Here is a 23,604-nt window from a genome sequence, read left to right as displayed (position 1 = left end):
AAGGTGCATCTATTGCACATCGTAGCAGCTTGTTTTCAGTGGCCTGAATTCTATTGATATGGCTCTTTGCCGCGAAACCCCAGGCAACTGATCTATAAGTCAGTTGAGGCCTAGCAACTGCTTTGATTATCTTCAATTTTGTCTCTTTCGACATGTGGCTTCTTCTTCCTATTAAAGGGTAGAGACTATTCATCGCTGCTTTCGTTTTGTCGATTGCTTGTTTGATATGACTTTTCCAAGTAAGTCCTTTGTCAAGCGTTATTCCTAAATATTTGGCTTCATTTTTCCAGTCGATTTCTTCGCCGTCAACTTCTAGATTCGTTGTGGGTCGCAGTCTTCTTTTCTGTAATAATATGGCTTGGCTCTTTTGTCCATTGAGTTTCATTTTCCACTTTATGCACCAGTCATTTGTTTCGTCAATCGTTTCTTGTAGAACTCGTTCCATTACTTCTGGGTTGCGGTGTCGAGTTGCTATGCCTGTGTCGTCAGCATATAACGTTAGCATGGTTCCTGGATTCTTCGGAATATCGTGAATGTATATGTTGTACAGAAGTGGCCCAAGTACTGACCCTTGGGGTACTCCAGCCTCTATATCTCTTGTTGTGTAGCTATATTAAAAAGTTGAAACATTTATGTTGATTATAGGTGGATTCAACCTGTGGTTGAATTAAGGATGGGTTCATACAGCGTTACTATGAACTAAGACCTAAGAAATGGTAAATGATTAGGTATCAGTTCTTAAGGGCTCTGCATTAACGCACCATTAGGTTTCGAAAAACACTTAACGAAATTCAACGAGTAACCTCTATTCAACGTCACCTACGACATTTGAACGTATAATACACATGTATGTTTTTATTGGTAGTCTACTGTGTGGTCTTTCATCTTCCGTGATGAATCTGCATTAGTAGTTTTCTTCTAGGCGTAATTGCACGAGATATCTGCTAGGGTTACATCCATAAGGATGAGATGAATTGCTCAACCCACAATCAAATCCTCTGAAAACGGAATATTAATGATCGAACCCCGTATAATTTCGTAACCTGATATATTGCACCTGTATGCAGGCGTATGTTACCCAACACCCTCGCAATTAATGCCCGTTTCATCGGGAATAATGCAATCGAATGCCCATTGTTCGTCATGGGTAGAAAGTTATTGTCGTCAGATGAATTCGTCCGTATACCGGGCGGGAAGGAAAAAATGCGAGAGAAACATCATTAGAATTTTAAATGAACGCACGCCACGTTATACGCGGCCATTGGGATTCAATTCAGCTTCTTTCTCGAGGAACAATGGACTGTTTGAATTATCGCGGCAACGTGGTTATTCGTACGTTGATTAATGTTGGAGATGAAGATAATGATATCCTGGTTTTCGATTATTGGTATTAGGCTACGAATTAGCGTTTTCATATTGGGTTATTCGAGATTATCAGCGAGTTGTTTGAGGTGCCGTTAGGTTTCAGATTGTTTGGGTTACGCAGTACCTATACGGAATTCTTTCTTATGCTCCCCTATGAATACAACGTTGTAAAAACGTTGCATTTTTCAGGTTACGCTACTATTATTCATCGTTGAATGAACGTTGATTATAGGTTTTCGACACGTAACATATATCCTCTTTGTAACCAAAATTCTACGAATAAATAACGATGCTAATCGGTTACGTTTTTCTAGAAGCTAAAACAATGTTTTTTTTAGTCTTGTCGGATAAGGTTGATAACCATCACTTTAATCATATTTTACAATCATCCTGGTTTTGTCGTCTATAGACATTAACCATGAATTACACAGGCCAACACACATTTTGGTGCCTGCGATTTTTTAACTGTTCCTGAGTACTTTTTGGATGCAGAATGTAAAAAAGTTCTCAGATTTTGTCTATCAGATCTAGTTTTTGAGATTTTCAAAAAAAATTGTGTATATAATTTACGTTATATTATAACTCTTATAATATATAATATTACTATTGACAGTTAAAAAAAACAAAGACACATGGATTTAAGTATTTATTGCAAAAACTTAATTTACATAATTACATTAGTAACTAATCACATAAAAATTTTCTTTTATACGATTTTCTAGAATGGAGTTTACTAGGGCAGTCTCGCTGAAGGCTGCAGCAGTAGTCCGCCATCATGTGGCTATCCCATCGTCCTTGATATTCCATAGTTTTAATATCCTGATGGAATCTTTCCCCCTGTTCTTCACTTCAATCAATTTTCTGGAAAACGATCTAGGTGGCTGTGGAGTTAGTGAACTTTTATACTCATGTTACAGCCGAGAATATTAAAATTTGAGTCATTTGCTCATCGAATTCTGCACCTACAACGAGCTAAGAATCAACAACACATACTTTCGTCACAAACCTCAACATAAGATTACTTTCCGTGGGAGCAGGGGTGTAACTTCTACAATAGACTACATCCTTACGAATAGAGCAATTGTACCAGAACAAGTGTTAGATATTAGATCATTAACATCGGCAAACATAGGGTCTGACCACAATTTGGTGCTAGGTGTGATATCTGGAATGAGAAGACCAACAAAAGCGGACAAACAACACGATCCAGTAACAAAGTTCAACATCGAGTCCCTAAAAACAGAGAGCATACTCGACTTATATAGGAGACGTTTGACAAACAAAATAGAGGAAACAACAATCGGTGACCAACATACGGTGAACGAGGCGTGGAAAATACTCCTAAAGAACATAAATGAAGCAGCCGAAGAAGCGCTGGGGAAGAGAACAATCAAGGCAACCTCACATCAGCGGAGAGAGAAGCCCTGGTTCACATCGGAAGTAAAAGATCTGGCACAAGAAAAGAAGGAGGCACATCTAACCTACATAAATAACAAGACGCCGAGAAACTTTCTAAAGTATACTGAAATTAGGAACAGAGTCAATAAAAGAATTAGAGAGATAAAGAAAGAACACTGGGAGAACTTTAGTCGAGAGATGGAAAATGACCTATATGGAACTCAAAAACGCATATGGAAGATGCTCAGAGCCGCGAAAAAAGAGGTAAATGAGACAGTGCAAATACATAACATCACCGCGGATAAATGGAAAGAGTACTTCACAAATCTGCACTCCCAGGATAATGACCAGCCACTAGAAAGGAGACAAAAACTGCGGCGAGAATATGCAATAAGCTTGGAAGAGGACAAGCGGGTTACAACAGAAGAAGTGATGGACGAGATGAAACATCTCAAAAACGGAAAAGCTCCCGGTCCAGACAACATTCCTAATGAACTGTTGAAACAAGGAGGAGTAAGATTGGCTGAACAGCTCACCAAACTATTCAATAAGATTCTAGGGAGCGCAGTAATACCAGACGAATGGAAAGAGAGCATAACAATACCTTTATTCAAAAAGGGAAAAACATCAGATCCAGCAAACTACAGAGGAATATCATTGCTGAACACCTCCATGAAACTGTTCACTCGCATACTGGGACAACACATATTGCAACACACCAAGCTATGTGAAGAACAACAGGGCTTCCGCAAAAATCGTTCCACGGTCGACGCTGTATTCGTTGTTAGACAAGTAATAGAGAAATCCATTGAATATGACAAACCTGCGTACTTGTGCTTCATAGACTTGAGTAAGGCATTCGACAGAATACAACTGACGGATGTTGTGGACGAACTGAAGCACAGAGGAATACATCCAAACATTGTAGAGACGATAAAACAACTAAACACAGGCAACACTACCACAGTCAAGACAAGAGCAACCACAACCGATAAAGTAAAGATCAACCTAGGAGTGAGACAGGGAGATAGTCTTAGTCCACTGTTATTTAATCTGATAATGGACAGGATAATACACAAAGAACGAAGGGTGAACCAAGGATACAGAATGGGGAACGAACTATTGAAGATCTTGTGTTATGCAGATGACGCAGTACTATTTGCAGATAGTGAAGACGGGCTGCAATGGTTAATACAGGCATTTTACAGGGAGGCTCTGGAGCTCAATATGGTAATATCAATCCCTAAAACTAAGAGCATGGTGATCGCCAGGGAACCCCGCCGATGTAAGCTGGAGATAAATAACAAAATCATCGAACAAGTATTCTCCTTTAACTATCTGGGCGTAACGATATCGCCATATGGAAGCTTAAAAGATAGTGTAAGACATCAGATGAATAAGGCAGCCAGAATATCGGGGGCCCTAAGGAATATCATCTGGAAGAACAATTGCATGACAACAACCAGTAAAGTGAGAATTTACAAAGCATGTGTCAGACCCATAATGACATACGCGGCGGAAACAAGAGCAGAAACAGCTGAAACTAAAAGAATGGCACGAACAAACGAGATGCGAGTTTTGAGGGCAATCACAGGGAACACATTGAGAGACCAGAGAAGAAGCGACGAGATCAGAAAAGAATGCCAGACGGAGGACGTAGTTAGATGGACCCGCGCGAGAAGAAGGTTCTGGAATGAACATGTCTCACGTATGTCAAGCGACAGAATAGCGAAAATCGCGAGAAACGGAAGACCAGCATCCAAAAGACCTGTAGGGAGACCCCCAAAAAGGTGGAAGGACAGCTGGACCTCAATATCTCAAGAACGAGAGGAGGAAAATGGGTGAAACAAGCTAGCAAGCTTTCGTAAAGTAGAAGAAGAAGAAGAAGAGTCATAGTTTCCACTAATTCTACGTAATTCTCTGCTTTATGATTGCCAAGAAAATTTTGTACTACTTGAACAAATGAACTCCAAGCGTTAGATTCAGTCTCGTTCATTGATGTGGTGAATTGTGGATCTTTAACAAGTTGCCTTATTTGAGGACCATCAAATATACCAGCTTTTAGTTTTTTCGTGCTAATGCCAGGAAATTTACGTGACAAATACCCAAAACAATTTCCATCTCGATTTAAAGCCTTCACAAATTGCTTCATTAGGCCTAGCTTGATATGCAAGGGCGAAAGTAAGATTTTTTCTCTTGAAACCAAAGGTTCGTTGATCACGTTTTGTATTCCTTGAATCATGACATCTCTTGAAGGCCAATTTTTGTTAACACAGTGCTCATTTTTAGCTCTGCTGTCCAGGTATCCATTTGGCTAATTAGATTCTGGGAAATTTCTATTTTGACGATTAAGTACATATTTATCTCTTTATTTGTTGTCCTTTATCAGAAAAAAATATACCATTTAACCTGTAACGTGTATCTCAGAAACTAGAGCTGATAGAAAAAATCTGGTGGCATTTTTGGAATCAGCATATTAAAAACATCTAAAATCAGATGTCAGATTTCCGGCACCAAATTTTTTTTTTTTTTTTCATTTTGTTGGCCTGTGTTATAGTTTCCACTCACACCTTTTAGACAACACAACCACCCATACCAAGCCAGGGCGCCGTTACTGCTAGTCAGATACTCTACTCGGCCGATTCTCTACACAGTGATTCTTGAGGCAAATTTTGGCGCTAGTGGTTAACTGTGGTTGAGTTTTAGTTAAGTGGGTAACCACATTTTGGCCCTGATAACCATCTAAGTATGAGGTAACAGAGTTAACCACGTAGTCTTCCTCTTGAGTAGGGTTACCAGTATGGTATATAGGTTGAGTCTTCGACTCGTACAAATATTTTAACAGCAGATTCTTGAGGTCAATAGAAACACTTTTTTCCTTTACCTTTTTATCCAAATCGACTCGGTTTGAAAGATACAGGCTGTTGAAAAACCATAAAAAAATGTTATTTTCAATCTTATATCACGGACGGTTTTATCGAATGAATAGAATTTCGGAATACAGTTCTTCAATTATTTGATGAATCTTTTTGCAACACAAGGTACCAGCCACGTCTTCCAGTTTACTCATTATGGTCATTACGTACCATAAAAATACCAAAAATTCAAATAACCCAACTCTTTAAACTGAGTTGGACGCTATCTAATGAATATTTTAACGTTTTGTGAAATAAAAGTATTCTTCATATTTTCTCGTATAATGCGCCGTTTTTGAGTAATTCGATGTTTAACAATTGAATCTCTGAAATTTAAAAAAATGGGTACTGTGGCTGAATGCAACTCTTTAAAAGATCCACAGATGTGCAATATCACAGATGCTAGTTATTCTGAAGTTGATTTTGTTTTTCCAGGGATGGCGCAGCTCATTATGAAAACTTACAATGGCTATATCTTTTTATCAGGGCCGAATCGAAAAAATGGTATAGAAAAAAAGTGTTTCTTCTGACATCAAGAATGTACTGTTAATATATTTGTACGACTCAAAGACTCACCCTGTATAGTTTTGTCTCTGTAATGGGAGTACTTCTCCATTAGCGTGTAGAATAAGTAAGAAGAAACAATAGTGACACACTGTTTTTATTGAGCCTAATGATGGCATTATTACTGAAATCAATCGCTGAATAAAAACAAACAGTGCGTCATTATTGTTTCTTCCTAGTTCTGACTCTCTATTTGAACTTATTGGACCAATGGATGTTCTGTGAGGTTCACCAAGTTTTGAAACTATAGAAATGGATGGTATAACGTAACTTTATCTCTTTCCAACTTCAAATCACGTTCGAATTGAGATTGAACAAATTCAAAATGAAAATTTACAACTTCAAAATGGCAAACACAATCGAATTGGGAATAGACACAATCAAAATGGGACTAAACAATCTCATATTGAGAAAAGTCAGTTTCATTTCATATTTCAAGAGAATTGTCCAGAAGAAACTAAGAATCCAAATGAGAAAAAATTCATTTTACAAGGCAGAGGTGTATATAAACTCAATCTGACTCAATTTTATGAATACTTCAGTTGAAAAATTTGAGAATCAATACTTGACAATATTTCTTCTACAATGAGAATCACACAACCATATCAACTAAGGTTAGAACATCAGGAAAATATGAGATTGTTTAGTTGATTAGTCTCAATTTGAAGTTGAAAAGATAGACAGTTAAAAGCAAGTATCTGTTTAACAAATCCCCAACTTAAAATGAAAAATGAAATAGGTCTTTTAGCAGGTTCTCTTTCGAATAGGTTGTACTGTACTATACTATTGCACATCTTCCTTTGAGCGAAACAATGAAAATCTCAATTGACCATTAAATGTCCTTCATCACTAATATCAAAAGTTTTGCTGTTCATTACTTGAGAAACATGTGCAATGAAGCTCAAGTTCCCAACTGCTGGAAGATATGTGTGAAATTGGATTTAAATTTATATCATTCAGATGGGCAGAATATGTTCTTCGATTTGGACACATAAACCAAAGTTCTTATACGCTACCGCGTGAATCAACCTGTACATTTCATCCCACTTGCGAATTGACCGCTGAATTATGTTAAACCCACTCAAGCAACCCCCAACCAAATCAGTCAAACGTCTATGTGTCTCCACCAACAAGCATACAACCTCGAAAAAGTCTTCTAAAATCGAGAAATACAACTGATGATAAAATTTCCAGGTTTACTTTCCGATGACTGCAACAGACCAACAGAATGATTTCGTTAAACCCCAAGAAAGTTTATTCTTCTTGTCTGAAACCACGCACCAACTACTAGCCTGTATATTCCTGGTGATTATCATATTCGGCAGAACGAGGTTGTTGAATTAAATCCGCTAATATCGAGTTATGAAAAGTGCAATCGCCCGTGAAACAATAAACGTTTTCAATCTGGTGAAACAATAGACGCCATCCTCCAATAGGAAAACGTCCACTCGGCCAATTTAAATCGAGATATCGCTATCGAAGCAGCTGGAGAAAAAGTGCATCGTATGAATTTAACATGAGGAAGATCTATCCAAGATATATCGACTGACCTAGAATATACCGCAAAGTGTCGTACGAGTTCTAAGTGCCACTTCCGCCTATAACGGAACAATTCGTGTTTTTTAACATTCCTGACTCGCCGAAGAGAGATACATCATGATCAGGACGCAGGTTCTGCTTAAAGAAGATTTCGCCGTGTCGAATCGCAAGAACGTCTCTTTGAAGTTGACCGCCGTTAACAACGTTCAAAGAACGCCGACAAAACCCCAAGTTAACGGCCCCAACAACGATGCGAAACTTTCCAAAGCTCTGAAGGATTTCGACCAGATCCTGAACGATTTCGCAAGCTCCACGCCCCAGGAGAAGATCTCGAGGATACCCAAGCTCCAGAAGTCGAAAACGTGCTGCGTCATCGAATCTAAATGCGTGTACAAGAGGACGTTGTCGCTTCCAAGCGGAAATTCCACGCAGTTGAACGTCAGGACCAAAAGTCTTCACGATCTGGACAAGGAAACCACGATCAACACCAACTGCAGGAGGCTGGACACCAAGGGTGACAACGTGAAAGACGCTATACAAAAGTTCAACAGTCTTACTTCTACACCATCTCCTCCTATCAGAAAAAACACATCAGCGTCCAAAGCGATGAAATCCGAGGAGGTTACAGACCGTAAAACCCTATCCAGGACTACCAGCATAGGCTCAGAGTACTCAGAAGAAAGGAAAAGCGTCGTGAGCAGAATTCCAGTCAATACCAATTTACGGAGATCCTTTCCAAGCACTCCATTGGGTCTGAACAAGTTAGACCTTCCAAATGGAAGTTTACAGAATGGAAGGACGGACTCGAAGATGCAATCAAAATTCAGTAAGAGTGTTCAAAACCTGAACAAGGCTTCGAAAACATTATCGCTCCACTCGCCAAAGTCCAACTTGCCGAAGAAGAACGTGGAGATGAGCAAGAGCGTTCAAAACCTCAGTTACAAATCTTCGAAGATGACTCTATCGGTGCCAAAATCTCCAAGACATAATTCAGAGTTGAGCAAAAGTGTCCACAACCTCAATAAGATACCACCGAAAACTCCACTTTCTAGAACACCGAATATAAATTCAAGATCAACCCTGAACCTAAGTAAAAGTGTCCAGAACCTCAGTCAAAACAAACCTAAGCTGAGTGCTCCGAAACAGTTAAAACCGGTTAAGAATACCAACCCAGAAATGAGCAAGAGCACCATGAACTTAAGCAAATTGACGTACAAAACCCCAAATGCTACTTTGAAAAAAGCTGAACATAGCAAGAGCGTACAGAACTTGTCTAAACTTGCACCAAGATTATCGCTGCCCATATCGTCTGATCTTGGTGGAAGCGTCCAGAATTTGAAGAAACAGGTTTCTTTAGGGAGTACCTTCTCCAATACATCCTCCAATAGGAAAAAGAGAGATTTCGTGAACCCATCACTTAAGTCCGCTCGCTCTACTCCTGATCTCCACATAGAATTGAAGATGAGAGAAATGAAGAAAGTGATCGACGCCAAAATTGATCAACAACTGAAAGAGCTGAGTTTGGACGATCCCGATGAACAAGTGCAGAATAACGTCAAGACTAAGATCGAGCATTTTTCCAAGACTTTCGAAGAGGAAAAAGTCAAGGACAGTAACGTTGTTCCCAAGGTTCCTCAGGATAATGGAATCAAAGATATAATCGAGAAGTTCTCTCCAAAGAATGGAGATGAGCCTGAAAATGTAGCACCTAATAATTGCGATACCTTCAAGAAGAAAATGAGTACTTTCAGCTGTTTTTCTGTCACTGACCACATCGACCTAGACACGCCACCGAAAGTTATACCAAGGACTAAGAAAAAGAAGAAGTTGTTGGCAGAAATGGAAAATAGAAACTTGGAAGAAAAAAATGAGAAGAAACACACGGAGGTAGAACTGGTAATTCAGAACAACAACGATGACCTGTTTGGAGTGAAGAAATATATGGTCGAACCTAGGTTCACCGAAGTGAACATGAAGAACCTGCTGCAACAGAGGAAGAAGAACTTTGTGAGAAACTTCGACGTCGAGATAGAGAACGTGGAACAAATACGTAACATCCTGAAGGATAAATCTACCAAGGTTAGAACAGAAAAAAGGGAATTGATCAAACATATGGATTCCAGCTTGAGCTATGGATCAGACGACAGTTCTTCGGACGATTCTGGCAATATATCCACTGAAATAGAGAATGACGACGTGTTTCCTTTGGATGTTGTGAAGAAGGATTTGGTTGTTAAAGCGCCTAAGGTAGACCAGGTAAATTTCTCTGGGTATTCTCAACATGGTCTCTTACTCAATGTTTTTTTTTGGAACAAAATTACTAACTTTTTCTTTTCTTCCTCAAGGTGTTCCTCAGAAATGGTATACTCTCCCAGCTGGAGTCGCAGAGGGATGAGTGCCTTGGTGGTATGGTGGTCAAGCTGCAGGCTCACTGCCGAGGCTACCTGGCTCGTAAGAAACTGTCCCAGAGGAAACTCCAAGACCTGGCCGTTAGGTGTATCCAGAGGAACGTTCGGAAATTCATGCTCGTTCGCGACTGGCCATGGTGGAGGCTTTTGGTCAGGGTAACTCCCTTGCTCAACGTCCATAGGACTGAGGAGAAGCTCAAGATGAAAATGGTGAGTTAATTTATGCATTTCATGAGTTGTTCCTGTGTGAGATATTTGATTTTCATTTTTTCTGATTTATCACGAAAGCATGGACCGACAGTTCGTGAAATAAGTCAAATCAGGAAATTCTTGTACTTTAGGTTATTTTTTTCGTGAAACTATTTCAAAGGAGGGTGTTAATGTGTGGGTCCATCACCCAAAGCAATCGATATATCTTATTCGAAATGTTTTATTTCGATTATCACAGCAACTGTTTTCGTGAAAATAACCAATAATTGAAAGATCATTTTAAAAATAGTCGAAAACAAGTGATAACATCTGCCAGTTCGTGATATATTTCAAATCTTATTTTTTTTTTAAATTTTCGTGAAAATGAATAATAATCAAAAGAGAGTCGATGAGAATACAATGGATATCGATGATTTCTTACTCCTATCTTGATAACAGAAATACCATATTCGTTGCATTTTCAGGAAACTTCTTCAAATTTCACATGTTTTCGTGAAAATAAGCCAAACATATCTTGACTAACTAATACGAATTGGTCGGTAAAAGCGATGAATATAGATATTTTCAAACACCTTATAAATTACGCTAAACAATTTTCAAATTTGCCGATTCATGAAACTGTGAAATATAATATTTCAAAGAGTTTTCGCTTGTTCTTATGACTTATTTTTACTTCTTATCTGTGAGAATTGAACTGAGCAATTCATTAATATCTTATTCATCATAATTTGACTCAATCAATAGAAGTGCCCATTAGAATATCCATATAATATTCAATTTCAAGGAAGTTTCACTATATTTTTTCGTGAAAATATGAGCAAATCAAAATGTTATTTCATGTAGTTTTTCTTGAGAATTCCTATCTCTTCATACTCTACTTGTACGTATGTATAACTCATTGAAACCTACACATCCCATTCGTGAAATATTCCTTCACAAGGAATTTTTGCTCTCCTCAGAGTTCGTCACTGTTTCCAAGAAATAATGGAGACTCTCCTAGAATAGAATAGAATAGAATAAGAGTTTATTCAGGAAAATGTCTACAATAAACTCTGAAATACTGTAGAGTTAATTTTTGATATTAACTGTGAACAGTAGTGAAACATAATATTTTTTCTTTTAATCCGCCGCAAAATAATTCATTTTCTGTTTACGTATACTCCCAAAAAAAAACATGTGTTCCATCGCGATACGTGATACAGATATAGGTCAGCATGTCGAAACCATTATATAAGTGTCCATATCTATCCTTCTTCGTCGTCAAGTCCGGGTAAGTGTCAAATCCAATTTTGAATATGTCTGTCAAAAATTTCGGGAATTCATTACTAACTTTGATTAATCAATTTATGTATTTTGGTTCTTTCATAATCCATTATCCATTTTTTTAGTTTTCTCTTGAAAGATCGTTTATTTCTTAAATTATTTAATTCTTCGGGTACCAGGGGGAACAGTCTCGGAGCTATGTAGGAGCAGCATCTTTGGCCAATTCTTTCTATAGATCTTGGACGTTCAAAGTTTTTTTCAGCAGCTCTGGTAAGATATTGGTGGCTTTTTTTTTAATATGAATTTTTCCCTCCCAGGTGCTCATGACAATCTTCATCGCAAATATCTGCCTTATATCGGGTACTTTAGCCAATTCATAAAGTTGTTTACTAGGGAAGGTGATTTTTTTACGATGTATTATTTTAAGGAAATCTCGTTCTCGTAATCTCACACATTCTCACTTGTTTGGGGAATGTTTCTTTTGCACTTTTTCCATGAAAGTTATCCTGAAGATCCAAAGTTTCACGATCATTTCATAAAGCTGATGATTATTAAATGCCTCATTCTATCAAAGTCAAAATATCTAACGATATGAGAATGAGTGAAATATTTGATGTTGAGGGCTTGTTCATTTCCCACTCTTTCGAAAAACTCGTGATACAAATCAGTTATTGTATGAATGATATCAACAAAATGTATAAATCTGCCACTTCTACAGAAGAATTCCCATAATTTCTTCCTAAGTTTGCGCTTTTTTCGTGAAAATAACCCGAAAAAGTTTCTGGAAGACATATTCCAAGTCACTTAAAACACCCTAATCCATGAGTCAAAGCATATTTTTGAACCGCAAAGCATATTCTTATGCCTGATTTGCATGATTTGTTACAAAACCATAAGGAAATGCATGAAAATAAATAGATGTATACGAAATATCATATAAATAATTCAAAAGGAATGTGCAACATAATTCTTTCGAATTTTATCTGAACTAACAGCAATGAAGCGAAACCTGTCATTTTTCAACCCTGGAATCATGCAGATAATCAGGAAAACGCTGGTTTTCCTCGTTCAACAGGTATTTTAGAAGATTGTCGTTGTTCATAGGGAATATTGATATGTGAATGTTAGTGTCGGTTCACCATGAACTTTTCGTAACATTTATGAAGATACTAATGGGTTTCTCTGGATATACCGAAGAGGCTACAATACAATCATCTTTTATATCAAGATTCACGCTCATTAATGGTAATGACACTTCACTTTCTCGAGATCTTTATGAGGCGAAATCTGGACAACTTAATAAATCAAATTATGGTGTTCGAGTACGTGAACAAAAATTCTTCCGTTGTACTTGAGATGAGCGAATTTCATCGACAATTCTATAAAATTAGCACTCCTCATGTGGAATTTATTAGTGGTTGATTTATACACATTTATACGAACAATCGTTTCTGAATATAATAATCTGCAGTCTAGAAGACAATATAAAGTTGTCGTTGAAAACCTTGGCAAGGATGAATTTTATGATCTTTATTTATATTGAGGACAGAATAGTATTCTATTGATATTGGGGAAAGCTCATGTTGGGGCAAAACAAAGTTAATAATAATGATTTCCCAGAAATAACTGAATTCCAAAATGGATCTTAAATTGAATCTTGTCCTTATATTAAAACTTTGGAACATAGATATACTCCATTCACATTTATTTTAGCAGTCGGTTGGCCATGAAATAATTTTCTCAAGTTTTTGTAACTAGAACGGAGTAAGGTTGGCACTCATGAAATGTCATATCGCCGTTGCCACAACTAATATCAATTTTTATAGGGAACTCTAACGATTTGTCAAAATCAGTTATTATTATTATTAAGCATTCGCTGTCGTGGGGCACACAAGCTTTTCCCTCCATTGATTCGCATGCTGTTTTGGTCGAGTATTGTGTTTTGTGCATGTTTTTGGAAAAAATGTTCTTCCCTTCGTTAGATTAGAGTGATTAGACTATAACTTCCTAAGAAATGCCTCTTTACACTGATAATAAAAAGCTTTGTGTGCCCCACGGCAATGAAGGGCCAGCTGATTTTGACAAATCGTTAGAGTACCCTATTAGGAAAATGCCAAAACTGATTGAAAAAAGAGACAGGGTTTCAGGAAGTGCTATTTAGAATTCAGGTCCGCTCATTCAAATAATTATACTCTGATATTCTGAAATCCACAATACGTCAGACGCTAGCGAAAATATTCATTGTAAGAGAATTTATATAATGTTTCATCTGAACCTAAATAACGACTTATATTTCAGCTGAATCTTTCCACAATCAGAAAGATTGTGAAGGAAGAGGATGACAAAGAATTTCCTTGTATTGGGAGACCCAAACAAGTGGTGGCATTTGAGAATTTTATGTTTGCGTAAATTAATGCGAAAAGTTTACTACAGGATTTTCGATGAATGTCATCGTAGAATAAGTTCCGAAAATTGATTTTTCAATTTTCTATTTGACTTGTCCTGTACATTGTAAATGTCTTAAGGTACCAAGAAATACCTAATTATTATTATTATATCAATGTATTAAGATGAACAGCCACCAATACGTGTCAGTTGTCCTGTTACTTGTTTATTCATATGAAATTTTTGTTCAAAGGTGAAGTTCATCTTGACTTGAAACTTCCTTTAATTCCTTTCACTTATATTGATGCAAGATGATTTTTGTTGAAGAATTTAACATTCTTGTAATTATGTATCTGATAATTCCTTCGGGAGATATCCATTCCCAACCACTGCATCATATGCATTTCATCTTCGGGTTAATATTTTTGAAATTTACAACTGATGTAACGTATTCAAACTTTAGCCAAAGAAGATAACGAACATTAACTCTCCTCAAGCTAGTGCAGATCATGATATTATACTGATCTCTCGTATTTTCCATGCAAATAACTGGATTTGCTATGCCTTCAATTGGTTTGTATAAACTTCAATTATGTTCGTCACATATTTTCCGAAGGGATTCGACATTGTAATAAAATACGTAATAACAGAAACTTTCACGTAGAACGGGCAACATAGCGTTGATTTAAAACCCAAAAATGTTTTGACAAGCCTCATAACCCCACATTTTCGTACTATACAGAGTGAAAAATGTCAAATTTCCATGGCCTACCGAGTGCTATAATAAAAGTGAATGGAGTATACAAGGAATGGAAAATAAACTTTTTTGTTGTTGTCCAAAGACTATAGTGAGATAGTTGCTTAGTGTCGCCAATCACAATTGAGATGAAATGTAGGAGCTATATATAAATTTATATAATTTACGCCACTGCCTTAGTGTCGCGCTAGACAGAGAAGCATCGAATATTTGTACCACAACAAATACATTCATAGCACGTCAATGACCATTCCATGTATTTATGTTCTAAGATTAAAACACTCTACAATCAAGCCATGTCCACCATCAACTTTATTCAACGCAGATTTGTTAAATATATTGTTAAGCTTCTTCATATTGGTTTTCTGAACCATCAAGAGAAGCGTTTTCTTTGTAGTCGCCCCACGTACAATTACACGTAGAAGCAATCAATCTCTTTCACTCTTCCAAAGAGCAGAGACATTTCCGATTGAAAATTGATCCGTTTGAAGCGCAATAACGCATCAATCTCCATTCGAAAAGAGGTTAAGCGTATTCTGATTGAGGCAACGTCCATCTTCTCACCGTAAAAGTGGGAAATGTAGGACGTCAAATCGCCCGTTGGCTCTTGAAGATGATCCGCGGATTTCAAGAATCCATCTACAGAGGTGTGAAGTAACGAAATATGAATGTAAATGTTCCTTATTAATTTTTTTCGCGCCATTAGGCAGCTATAGCAATTCTTGGGTAACGATGGACATGCTACGATAAGAAAGGAGTCGAAAGCGATTGAAAGGAGGTGAAAAACGACGGTTGAATTGTTGATGAACGTTGCTGAGATTGAAATTCGAATTCATACGCATTATCACTTTCTGTAAACTTTACATGTCTTATGATAAGATATAGGGGAGACTGGGGAGGGTTGATACGTTTTTTGGAATTTTCATTCTGGAAACTGAATTATATGAAGAAGCAGGACTTTTCTTATATTATATAATTCTTCAATTAATCGTTCAACAAAATAAATATAGAAGTCGCAAAACATAAACATCTTATTCTGTACAGAACGTTGAAAACAAAAATATGCAAACTGTCTCAAGCCTCCCCACATATGGGAGGATTGATACGATGTACTGGGAGAGTAATCGAGGGGATTATTCAGCTCAGTAGGTAGGTCAGCAATGATACTGGCTTGCTTTGGTCCTATAGGTGTAGAAAAATCAGGAAATTGTCAGTTAGTCACTTCCACACAAGAAAAGTCGGCCTCGTTAAATATATAGGGATTGTACGGTTTTTAAAAATCCCTTTGATATGTTGGATGGTGAAGACGCCTTCATGTAGGCCTATCCAACTAGCTACGGAATATTTTTTGAAGATTATACATGTATCAGGCCTCCCCACGACAAATGTCTCAAACCTCTCTGAAAGCAATTTTTAAAGTGATTTATGTTTTCATCTTATACCCATATATTTTGAAAAGCGAATAAAACTGTAAATTGAGTAGTTTTATGCATATTTTCCAGTGAAATGTTTGTTTATGCCGAAGAATTAATGCATGATCATAAAACCCTTAGGTAACTTGAGTAAAAACTTACAATTTCTCACCTCGAAACACTCTTCGTTGAATATTTCACAAACAAACTACTGTTAGCCTCACATATTAACGTCACGCAATGCCCTCTGCCAAAGAATAGTGTTCACTAGTATAATACTTTTGAAAACGGCTAGAGATCGCGGATATAAGCCTGTATCAAGCCTCCCTATGTATCAATGCTCCCTAGTCTCCCCTAATAGGTTTTGACCGTCAGTAGACGATTAGTTTCAAAGTCAAAAATCGTTCAATAGAGACATATTGGTTATTGACCAAAATCTTCTGTAGTGTTCTCGTGAATTTGATTGATGTGATGAATCTTTTCCGGACACAAAAATTACATCTACATCTTCCAGTTTCTGCATTATGACTATTACATAGGTACTACAAAAATACCAGAAATGCAACGAACCCAACTTTTAAAAGTAAGGTGAACGCTAACTAAGGAATATTTGACCTATAAAACGCATCCTTACCCCTTACATCGCCATAGGTGTCTCGATAATTGCTGACATAAGTATGCCTGTAAGAGGCTCTGGATTGATATTCAGATTTGATGGAGGCCTGTTTAACCTGAAGCGCCTCAGAGCAAAACCTGTACAAAGTTAATCAAGGAACTTCAATATGCAGACGACTGCGCACTTATCGCTAGCAGCCCAGAGGATCTACAGATAATGTTGGACACCTATAAACATATATACGAAGCTTTAGGCATTAGACTCAATATTGACAAAACCAAAATCCTGTTAAGTCCGCCAAGAAACCTTCAAACAGATATCAGCCTGGAGGATGAAACTCTAGAACAGGTCGAGCAGTTCAAATACTTGGGAAGCTTCATAAATGCAAGGGCTAACCTGGACAAGGAAATACACAACGTTATTAATTCGGCATCACGGGCATTCTAGAAGCTAAAGGACAGAGTGTTTCAAAATCACGACCACAATCTGAAGACCAAGACAGCTGTTAACAAAGCAGTGGTCCTCCCAACGCTTCTTTACGGAAACGAAAGCTAGACTCCCTACAGGCGACACATTAAACAGCTTGGACAAGCGCAACAACGTCATCTAAGACAGATGGTTCCACAAAGTTTAAAATGCAGAAGTCTTGCAGTGCGCGAGTTGTATAACAAATGAGACTCAAGTAATGAGGGCCCAACTCAGATGGAGCGGCACATTCTGAGGATGCAAGACACAAGACTCCCCAAAATAGCTCTGTACGTCGAATTCACAGAGGGAGCTCAGAAACCAGGAGGCCAATATAATTGATTCAAGGATATACTGCATCAATCAATCAATAAAATCAGTTAATGCCAATCATAACTGAGAACAACTAGCATTAGGCAGATCACAGTTGAGTTCTTTGGTACACAGTTATAATGGAGACTCGAGAAGGATACAGCGGCGGCCAGATCTAGTTGGTGACTATCCTTGCCCAGAGTGTGAAAGGATCTGTAGATCACGGTTGGGTCTCTTAAGGCTAAGGACAACACAACTGGGTAACCAAACACCCACCATGGTGATTGGGACTCCTCTTAGTAAACTCGTGGTGTTTTTGTCAGCGTGTCCCAGGGTTTGAGTGCCACAAACAAACGGATAAACAATGTGCCACAAGGCCTCAGTTCATCCCAGAAGAGGATAGCTTTCTGGTAATGGGAAAACAAGAGGGGTCTTCTCAGCTTTTGTAGGCCAGAAACCAGCGCTTTCTATTCCTCGTACAATAGGCCTTATGGTCTGCAAATTGAAGCCGCGCAAGAAGTAGTAGAATGAGCCAATGTTATGGCAGCCTTATTGTCATTAGTACCACTGGTTTATTGCTTCAGGAATTATAGAAATATTCACTTTCTTCCTTAATTGTTACTGAAACACCAGGGAAATGCGCTTGGCAGGGGACGTTTAATAGTTTCACTGAAATGAATGTAACGCTATAATGCAACGTGAAATTTGAATTTCAAGCGCATCTCTGCAGTTCGCGGTTACGTGTACAAATGGTGTATTTGAGTCTTATTTGGAACCAAACGATTTCCAGCCTTCTCGCTTCTCTCCAATAAATCTTTTATGACGAATGAGTAAGGGAATCTTTTTCACTTTCACAGATTTAGAAACGACGCGATTTTCCCATCGATTCCGTGAGATTTTCGATGCGCAATTCAAACCCGAATTCGTTTCGAAATCTGTCCATAAAATCGTAGAACAATAACGAGTGATGAATGGCGGTAATGAATCTTACGATATCGGATGTGGGACAAATTTTCTACTGGTGGCCGCGGGCGATAAAAGTTTTAATAGTTGTACGCACACGTACATAAATATACAACCCGTTACGGCAACGCCAAATCGGGATATGGGTTTTCTTTCTCGCCGAGCGAAGGTGCAACTTTCTTGGGCTGTTTTGGCGCACAGGTGGTTGGGAGGCGACGTATTCGTCGGTACACCTGTATATGGAACGAATTCGAAAGTAACCAGATATATCGATGAAAAATCGTTGACCCTTGCGGTCGCCGAGAATCGACCTGATTCGTAAAAGATTCGCGGCTACACTGGCAGACAAATGAAACGGTTCCCCGTCGAGAAATGACAAGCTTAACAAAATCACGCAAAAATAACAGATCGTAAAAAGTGGCCTCATGGGAATGTTACAATCATTTATGAAGACCCTACTGACCCAGTATAATTCAGAATGAAAATTATGTTATATTTTATCGTACAAATAACTGTGTACCGGTAGATTCGGGTGACTTGGGACAGTCTTGTAACTTGGGACATTTTCCCCCTTTCAGATTTCTTTGTTTCTTACCATTTATGAGTGAAGGGACAAATTTATAAGATCTTGTAGCGTCTTTTCGGTTAGTTTAACAATTAATTCCTCTTGAGTTTGCCGTTATCAGAGCGTTTGAATTGACAGGAAAAATTAACGAGAGTAAGAGCGCGTTTTTTATGGCACTTATACTTTCTAGTGTCCTGTACATGTGTTTCACTTTGAGCATGTGTATTTTTTTTCTGGATACGTGGGATATTAGATATGTCATGAAACAAGGATCTCATTAATTTATTTTGTCGTTTCATAGGGTGACTTGGGACAAGGCCGAATATATACAAGCGGCGCATTGGCAGCAGGAAATATGCCGATTCTTCGCAGGATATTATTATTTACGTTATTTCCACAAAGAAATCACCAAAGAATGAAAGAAATCAAAGTTCCCCTGTTTTGTTTAGTTTTTTCACATTTGAGTTGCAATATATTTACTTTCGCTGTGATAGAAATTTAATTTTCGTACCGAATTTCAACTACACTGCGCAAAAAAATTAACGCACATTTTGAAAATCTCAATTTTAATGAATGTTAACTCTACATTGACTTTATAACTTATTTTTTATGTTCTCTCGGGAGGGTTTTGAACGAAACAAGACACATTAAATGGAAGAAAAATTCAGGATTTCACCGAATCTTATGTGAAAGAAGGGAAATGAACAATTTTCAAAATACTGAAATGCTGATAAGTGATTTAATACTTGGTATTTCCACCCCTTGCGTTAATTACAGCTCGGCAAAGACGTTTCATACTCAAAATGAGTGATCTTAAAATGTTCTGATCTAATCCTTCCCAGATTTCTCCGAGTTGGATTCCTAAGTCAGTAAGAATAGCTGGATGATTTTCTGAACGTCTCAGCCCTCTATTGAGGTTGTCCCAAACCTGCTCAATACGATTGAGATCTGGACTTCTTGCTGGCCATTCCATTCGACTTCAACCTCTTCAAGGTACTCCTGAACGATGCGCGCACGATGGGTTCTGGCATTATCGTCCATAAAAATGAAATTTTCACCAATGTATGGAGCAAATGGCACTACATGCTCTTCAAGAATGTTCCTTATATACATATCAGCATTCATAGCTCCATTATCAATGACCACTAGGTCTGTGCGAGCAGTCAAAGATTTCACCCCATACCATAATCGATCCTCCCCCGAAACCAGTATTATTCAGGAAATTGCACTGAGCATATCTTTCATGTGAACGTCTGTATACAAGGGAACGTCGATCACAATGGTAGAGGCAGAATCTAGACTCATCTGTGAAAAGAACTCTTTCCCAATCAGCCTCTTCCCAATGGATATGCTCTCTCGCAAAATCCAAACGCGCCCTTCGATGGGCTGGGGTAAGAGCTGGGCCTCTTGCCGCGACACGAGGCCTTAAATCATATTCTCTGAGGCGATTTCTTATTGTCTGAGTGCTAATTTGCACCTCATGAGTTTGCTCAAGCTGAATTTGAAGGAGGCGAGCGGTTGCAAACCGTTGTTTCAACGAAGAAAGTCTCAAGTAACGTTCTTGAATGGCAGTTGTTACCCGTGGTCTACCCTGTCCTGGTCTTCGGACATTCATACCTGTCTCCCTGAATCGCTGCAACATTCTGGACACACTTGTATGGGAAACTCTTCTGTATGTCCACCCTTCTTCTCGCAAAACTACCGCTTAGGCATCGTTGCATAGCGATCGAGTGTAGAAAATCAAACGAAAGAAAAACTATTGATCACTAGAATTGATCGAGAACAACTAATTTTAGAATGGAGCCAATACATTCAAAATCTGATAATATCATCTTTTTTTATTCCTGCTGGGAAAAAACATCTGTATTGAAGAAAACCGTTGAAAGTGGATAACATATGCATGCATAATTCGGATAAAAATTATTATCATTGAGAACACCTTCAGCGGTAGAATAAATTTGAGATTTCTATAATGTGCGTTAATTTTTTTGCGCAGTGTATATAATCACAAATTCTAATTTTTAAAAACTATACACCGTCCCAAGTCACCGATTTCATTTGAGAGTTGAGAATTCCAAAATCGTCCCAAGTCACCCGAATCTACTATTCAAGAAAAAATCGAGTTTATCGAAGAAGAACCATCTAACTACAGGGTTAGTCTTTGACTTTTACAAATATGATAACACTAGATTCTTGAGGTCAAAAGAAAAATTTTTTTCGAATCGGCTCGTTTTTAAAGACGTAGGCAGTTGCAAAACCATGAAAAAATGTTATTTTTAGTTTGCGCAAAATCTCACAAACGGTTTTATCGAATGAAATAAATTCGATTTATTTTTTTCGAACACAAGATATCACCCACGTCTCCCAGTTTTCTCATTACTTACCATAAAAGTACCAAGAATTTAAAGAATCCAACTCTTGAAACTAAGTAGAACGCTATCTAATGTATATTTGAGCGTTTTGAAAAATACAAGTATTCTTGATACTTCCTCCTATAATGCGCCGTTTTCGAGTTATTTGATGTTCAAAAATTAAAAAGTATTTGTGAAATTTGAAAAATTGGGTACTTTGGCTGAATGTACCTCTGTTTGAAAGATCCACAGTTGTGTGATGTCACAGATTTAGCTAGTTATTTTGAAGGTAATTTTGCTTCTCCACAGCTCATTATGAAAACTTAAAATGACTATATCTTTTTATCAGGGCCGAATCGGAAAAAGTGGTATAAGAAAAAATTGTTTCTTTTCACTTCAAGAATCGACTGTTAAAATATATGTGAAATTCGAAAAATTGGGTACTTTGACCGAATGCAACTCTTCAAAATCCACAAATGTGTAGTGTCACAGAGTTAACTAGTAATTCTAAAGGTAATTTCGTTTTTCCAAGGGTGGAACAGCTCATTATGAAAACTTTAAGTAGATGGAATAGACTCTTCAGTTACAACACGTATCCTAGCTCAATATCATAATTCTCAACCGTTTTAAAGATATTTGCTATCAAAGTTTTCACTTGCATCTTGAAATATTAAGTTGTACAGATGATTTCTGTGTGTTATTACTATTACGAATAGGCTTCAGTCCAGTGAAATGAAAGAGTTCGCCTGTTTTCAATATCAACATATTTAACTCAGCTTCCCCTGCTTTAATCTCTTCAACTGCTTTTTATAAGGAAAATTTAGCTTAATCGTCATATGATAAGGTGAACGATATCTAGTTTCTGGATTTCTCTTTGATTTTCAATCACCAAATAAAAAACCTTCATCCATATAGACAATAAGGATTAGTTGAAATAAATTGCAATGTTTTTGGAAAAAAATCAATGGAGAAAAAATGAATGAGAAAACTAGACATAATTTTGAAAGCCAATGTTTTCTGGTGTCAGTAGACGGAAATTTTGATATCGAAATTCAAAAATGAATGTATGTCTTATTTATAGTCGTTCCAAGTTAAGATTTCGTAGAAAATATTTCTTCGTCGTCCAATATTGATACCACGTACATTCCGCATTCCTTTCCTCAAAAAAGAGATCCATCAAATTCGCTTCTGCCCTCCTCATTAAGGCGTGAACCTATTAATCAAATTCCTTCTGTTCAGTCAACCCGGACAGCCACGATAAGAACTTTCACTCATCAATTGCAGATGCTCGAAATCGATCGTTTCCTGAATAAACCTATACTGGGCAGGTTTTCTTCGGCACCGGAACGAAATCATCGACAAAAACCCGAAGCCGACGGGTTAACAACCGGACTTTCTTGTAACGTGGCCCCCGGGGCCTCCAGATACGACCACCATTGTTAATTTTACGGTTTAGCCTTCTTCGCCTCAGGTTCTATCGTTTCCTATCGGATATTACGCGTATAGAGGCAAGTTCGCGAGATGGATCTGTTTATTATTTATTCGTGGAATATGTTGGGTTTATCTGGGGTTGATGTGGACAAAGCGAATACTTCTATGAAAATATTGTTGCCATTTCTCTTCGTTAAAAGTATTATCGGTATTTGCTTTATTCAACAGTACAAACAGTAATAAAAAACTTTGAATAAAGTAATCACGACTCCTTTTTACATCCATGTTTTGATAATGGTTCGAATTTTCGAGAAATACGCAGTCAGTTTCTACAAAAAACTGAAATCGCGCGATTTAAACGATTTTATAAGTGTGAAAAAAAGGCCTGGAAGACATACACTTTCATTTCATGAAATTCAGCAAGGGAGATAAATAATGGATAGATATTCCTAATTTCATATCACCTTTCAAGTTCTAAAAAATGAAAGTTCATAAATCGGACGCCTACTGTTCAAGCAATATCACTTTGAAGAGGGTCATGTTCCGGTTGTGTTGAAAATTTAATTGTGAATGTTGATGTTTTTAGCAATTCGTCTAAAATGGTAAACGTTATTTGTCCCAAAGAAGGAAAGAGTCAACAGAAAATCTAAATTCGTTCTCTCCAATGAAAATTCGAAAGACACTG

At 37.6% G+C, this 23,604-nt stretch overlaps 1 protein-coding gene across 3 annotated transcripts in view; it reads left to right on the top strand.

Annotated features, from left to right (window-relative positions):
* LOC123320314 (unconventional myosin-XVIIIa) overlaps positions 1–23,604 on the top strand; it is a 119,958-nt gene that overhangs the window by 76,826 nt on the left and 19,528 nt on the right. For 2 of the 3 annotated variants that reach the window (XM_044907610.1, XM_044907611.1), the window contains one exon: positions 10,127–10,399. In XM_044907610.1, coding sequence (XP_044763545.1) covers positions 10,127–10,399 — 273 coding nt within the window. Of the gene's footprint in view, positions 1–7,758; positions 10,038–10,126; positions 10,400–23,604 lie in introns of those variants that run through there. The other variant, XM_044907612.1, reaches the window with a different exon arrangement.

Source organism: Coccinella septempunctata, chromosome 9 (assembly GCF_907165205.1).
Source record: "Coccinella septempunctata chromosome 9, icCocSept1.1, whole genome shotgun sequence".
In the NCBI taxonomy this organism is placed as follows: Eukaryota; Metazoa; Arthropoda; class Insecta; order Coleoptera; family Coccinellidae; genus Coccinella; species Coccinella septempunctata.
This window is presented reverse-complemented; position numbering and strand designations above follow the sequence as displayed.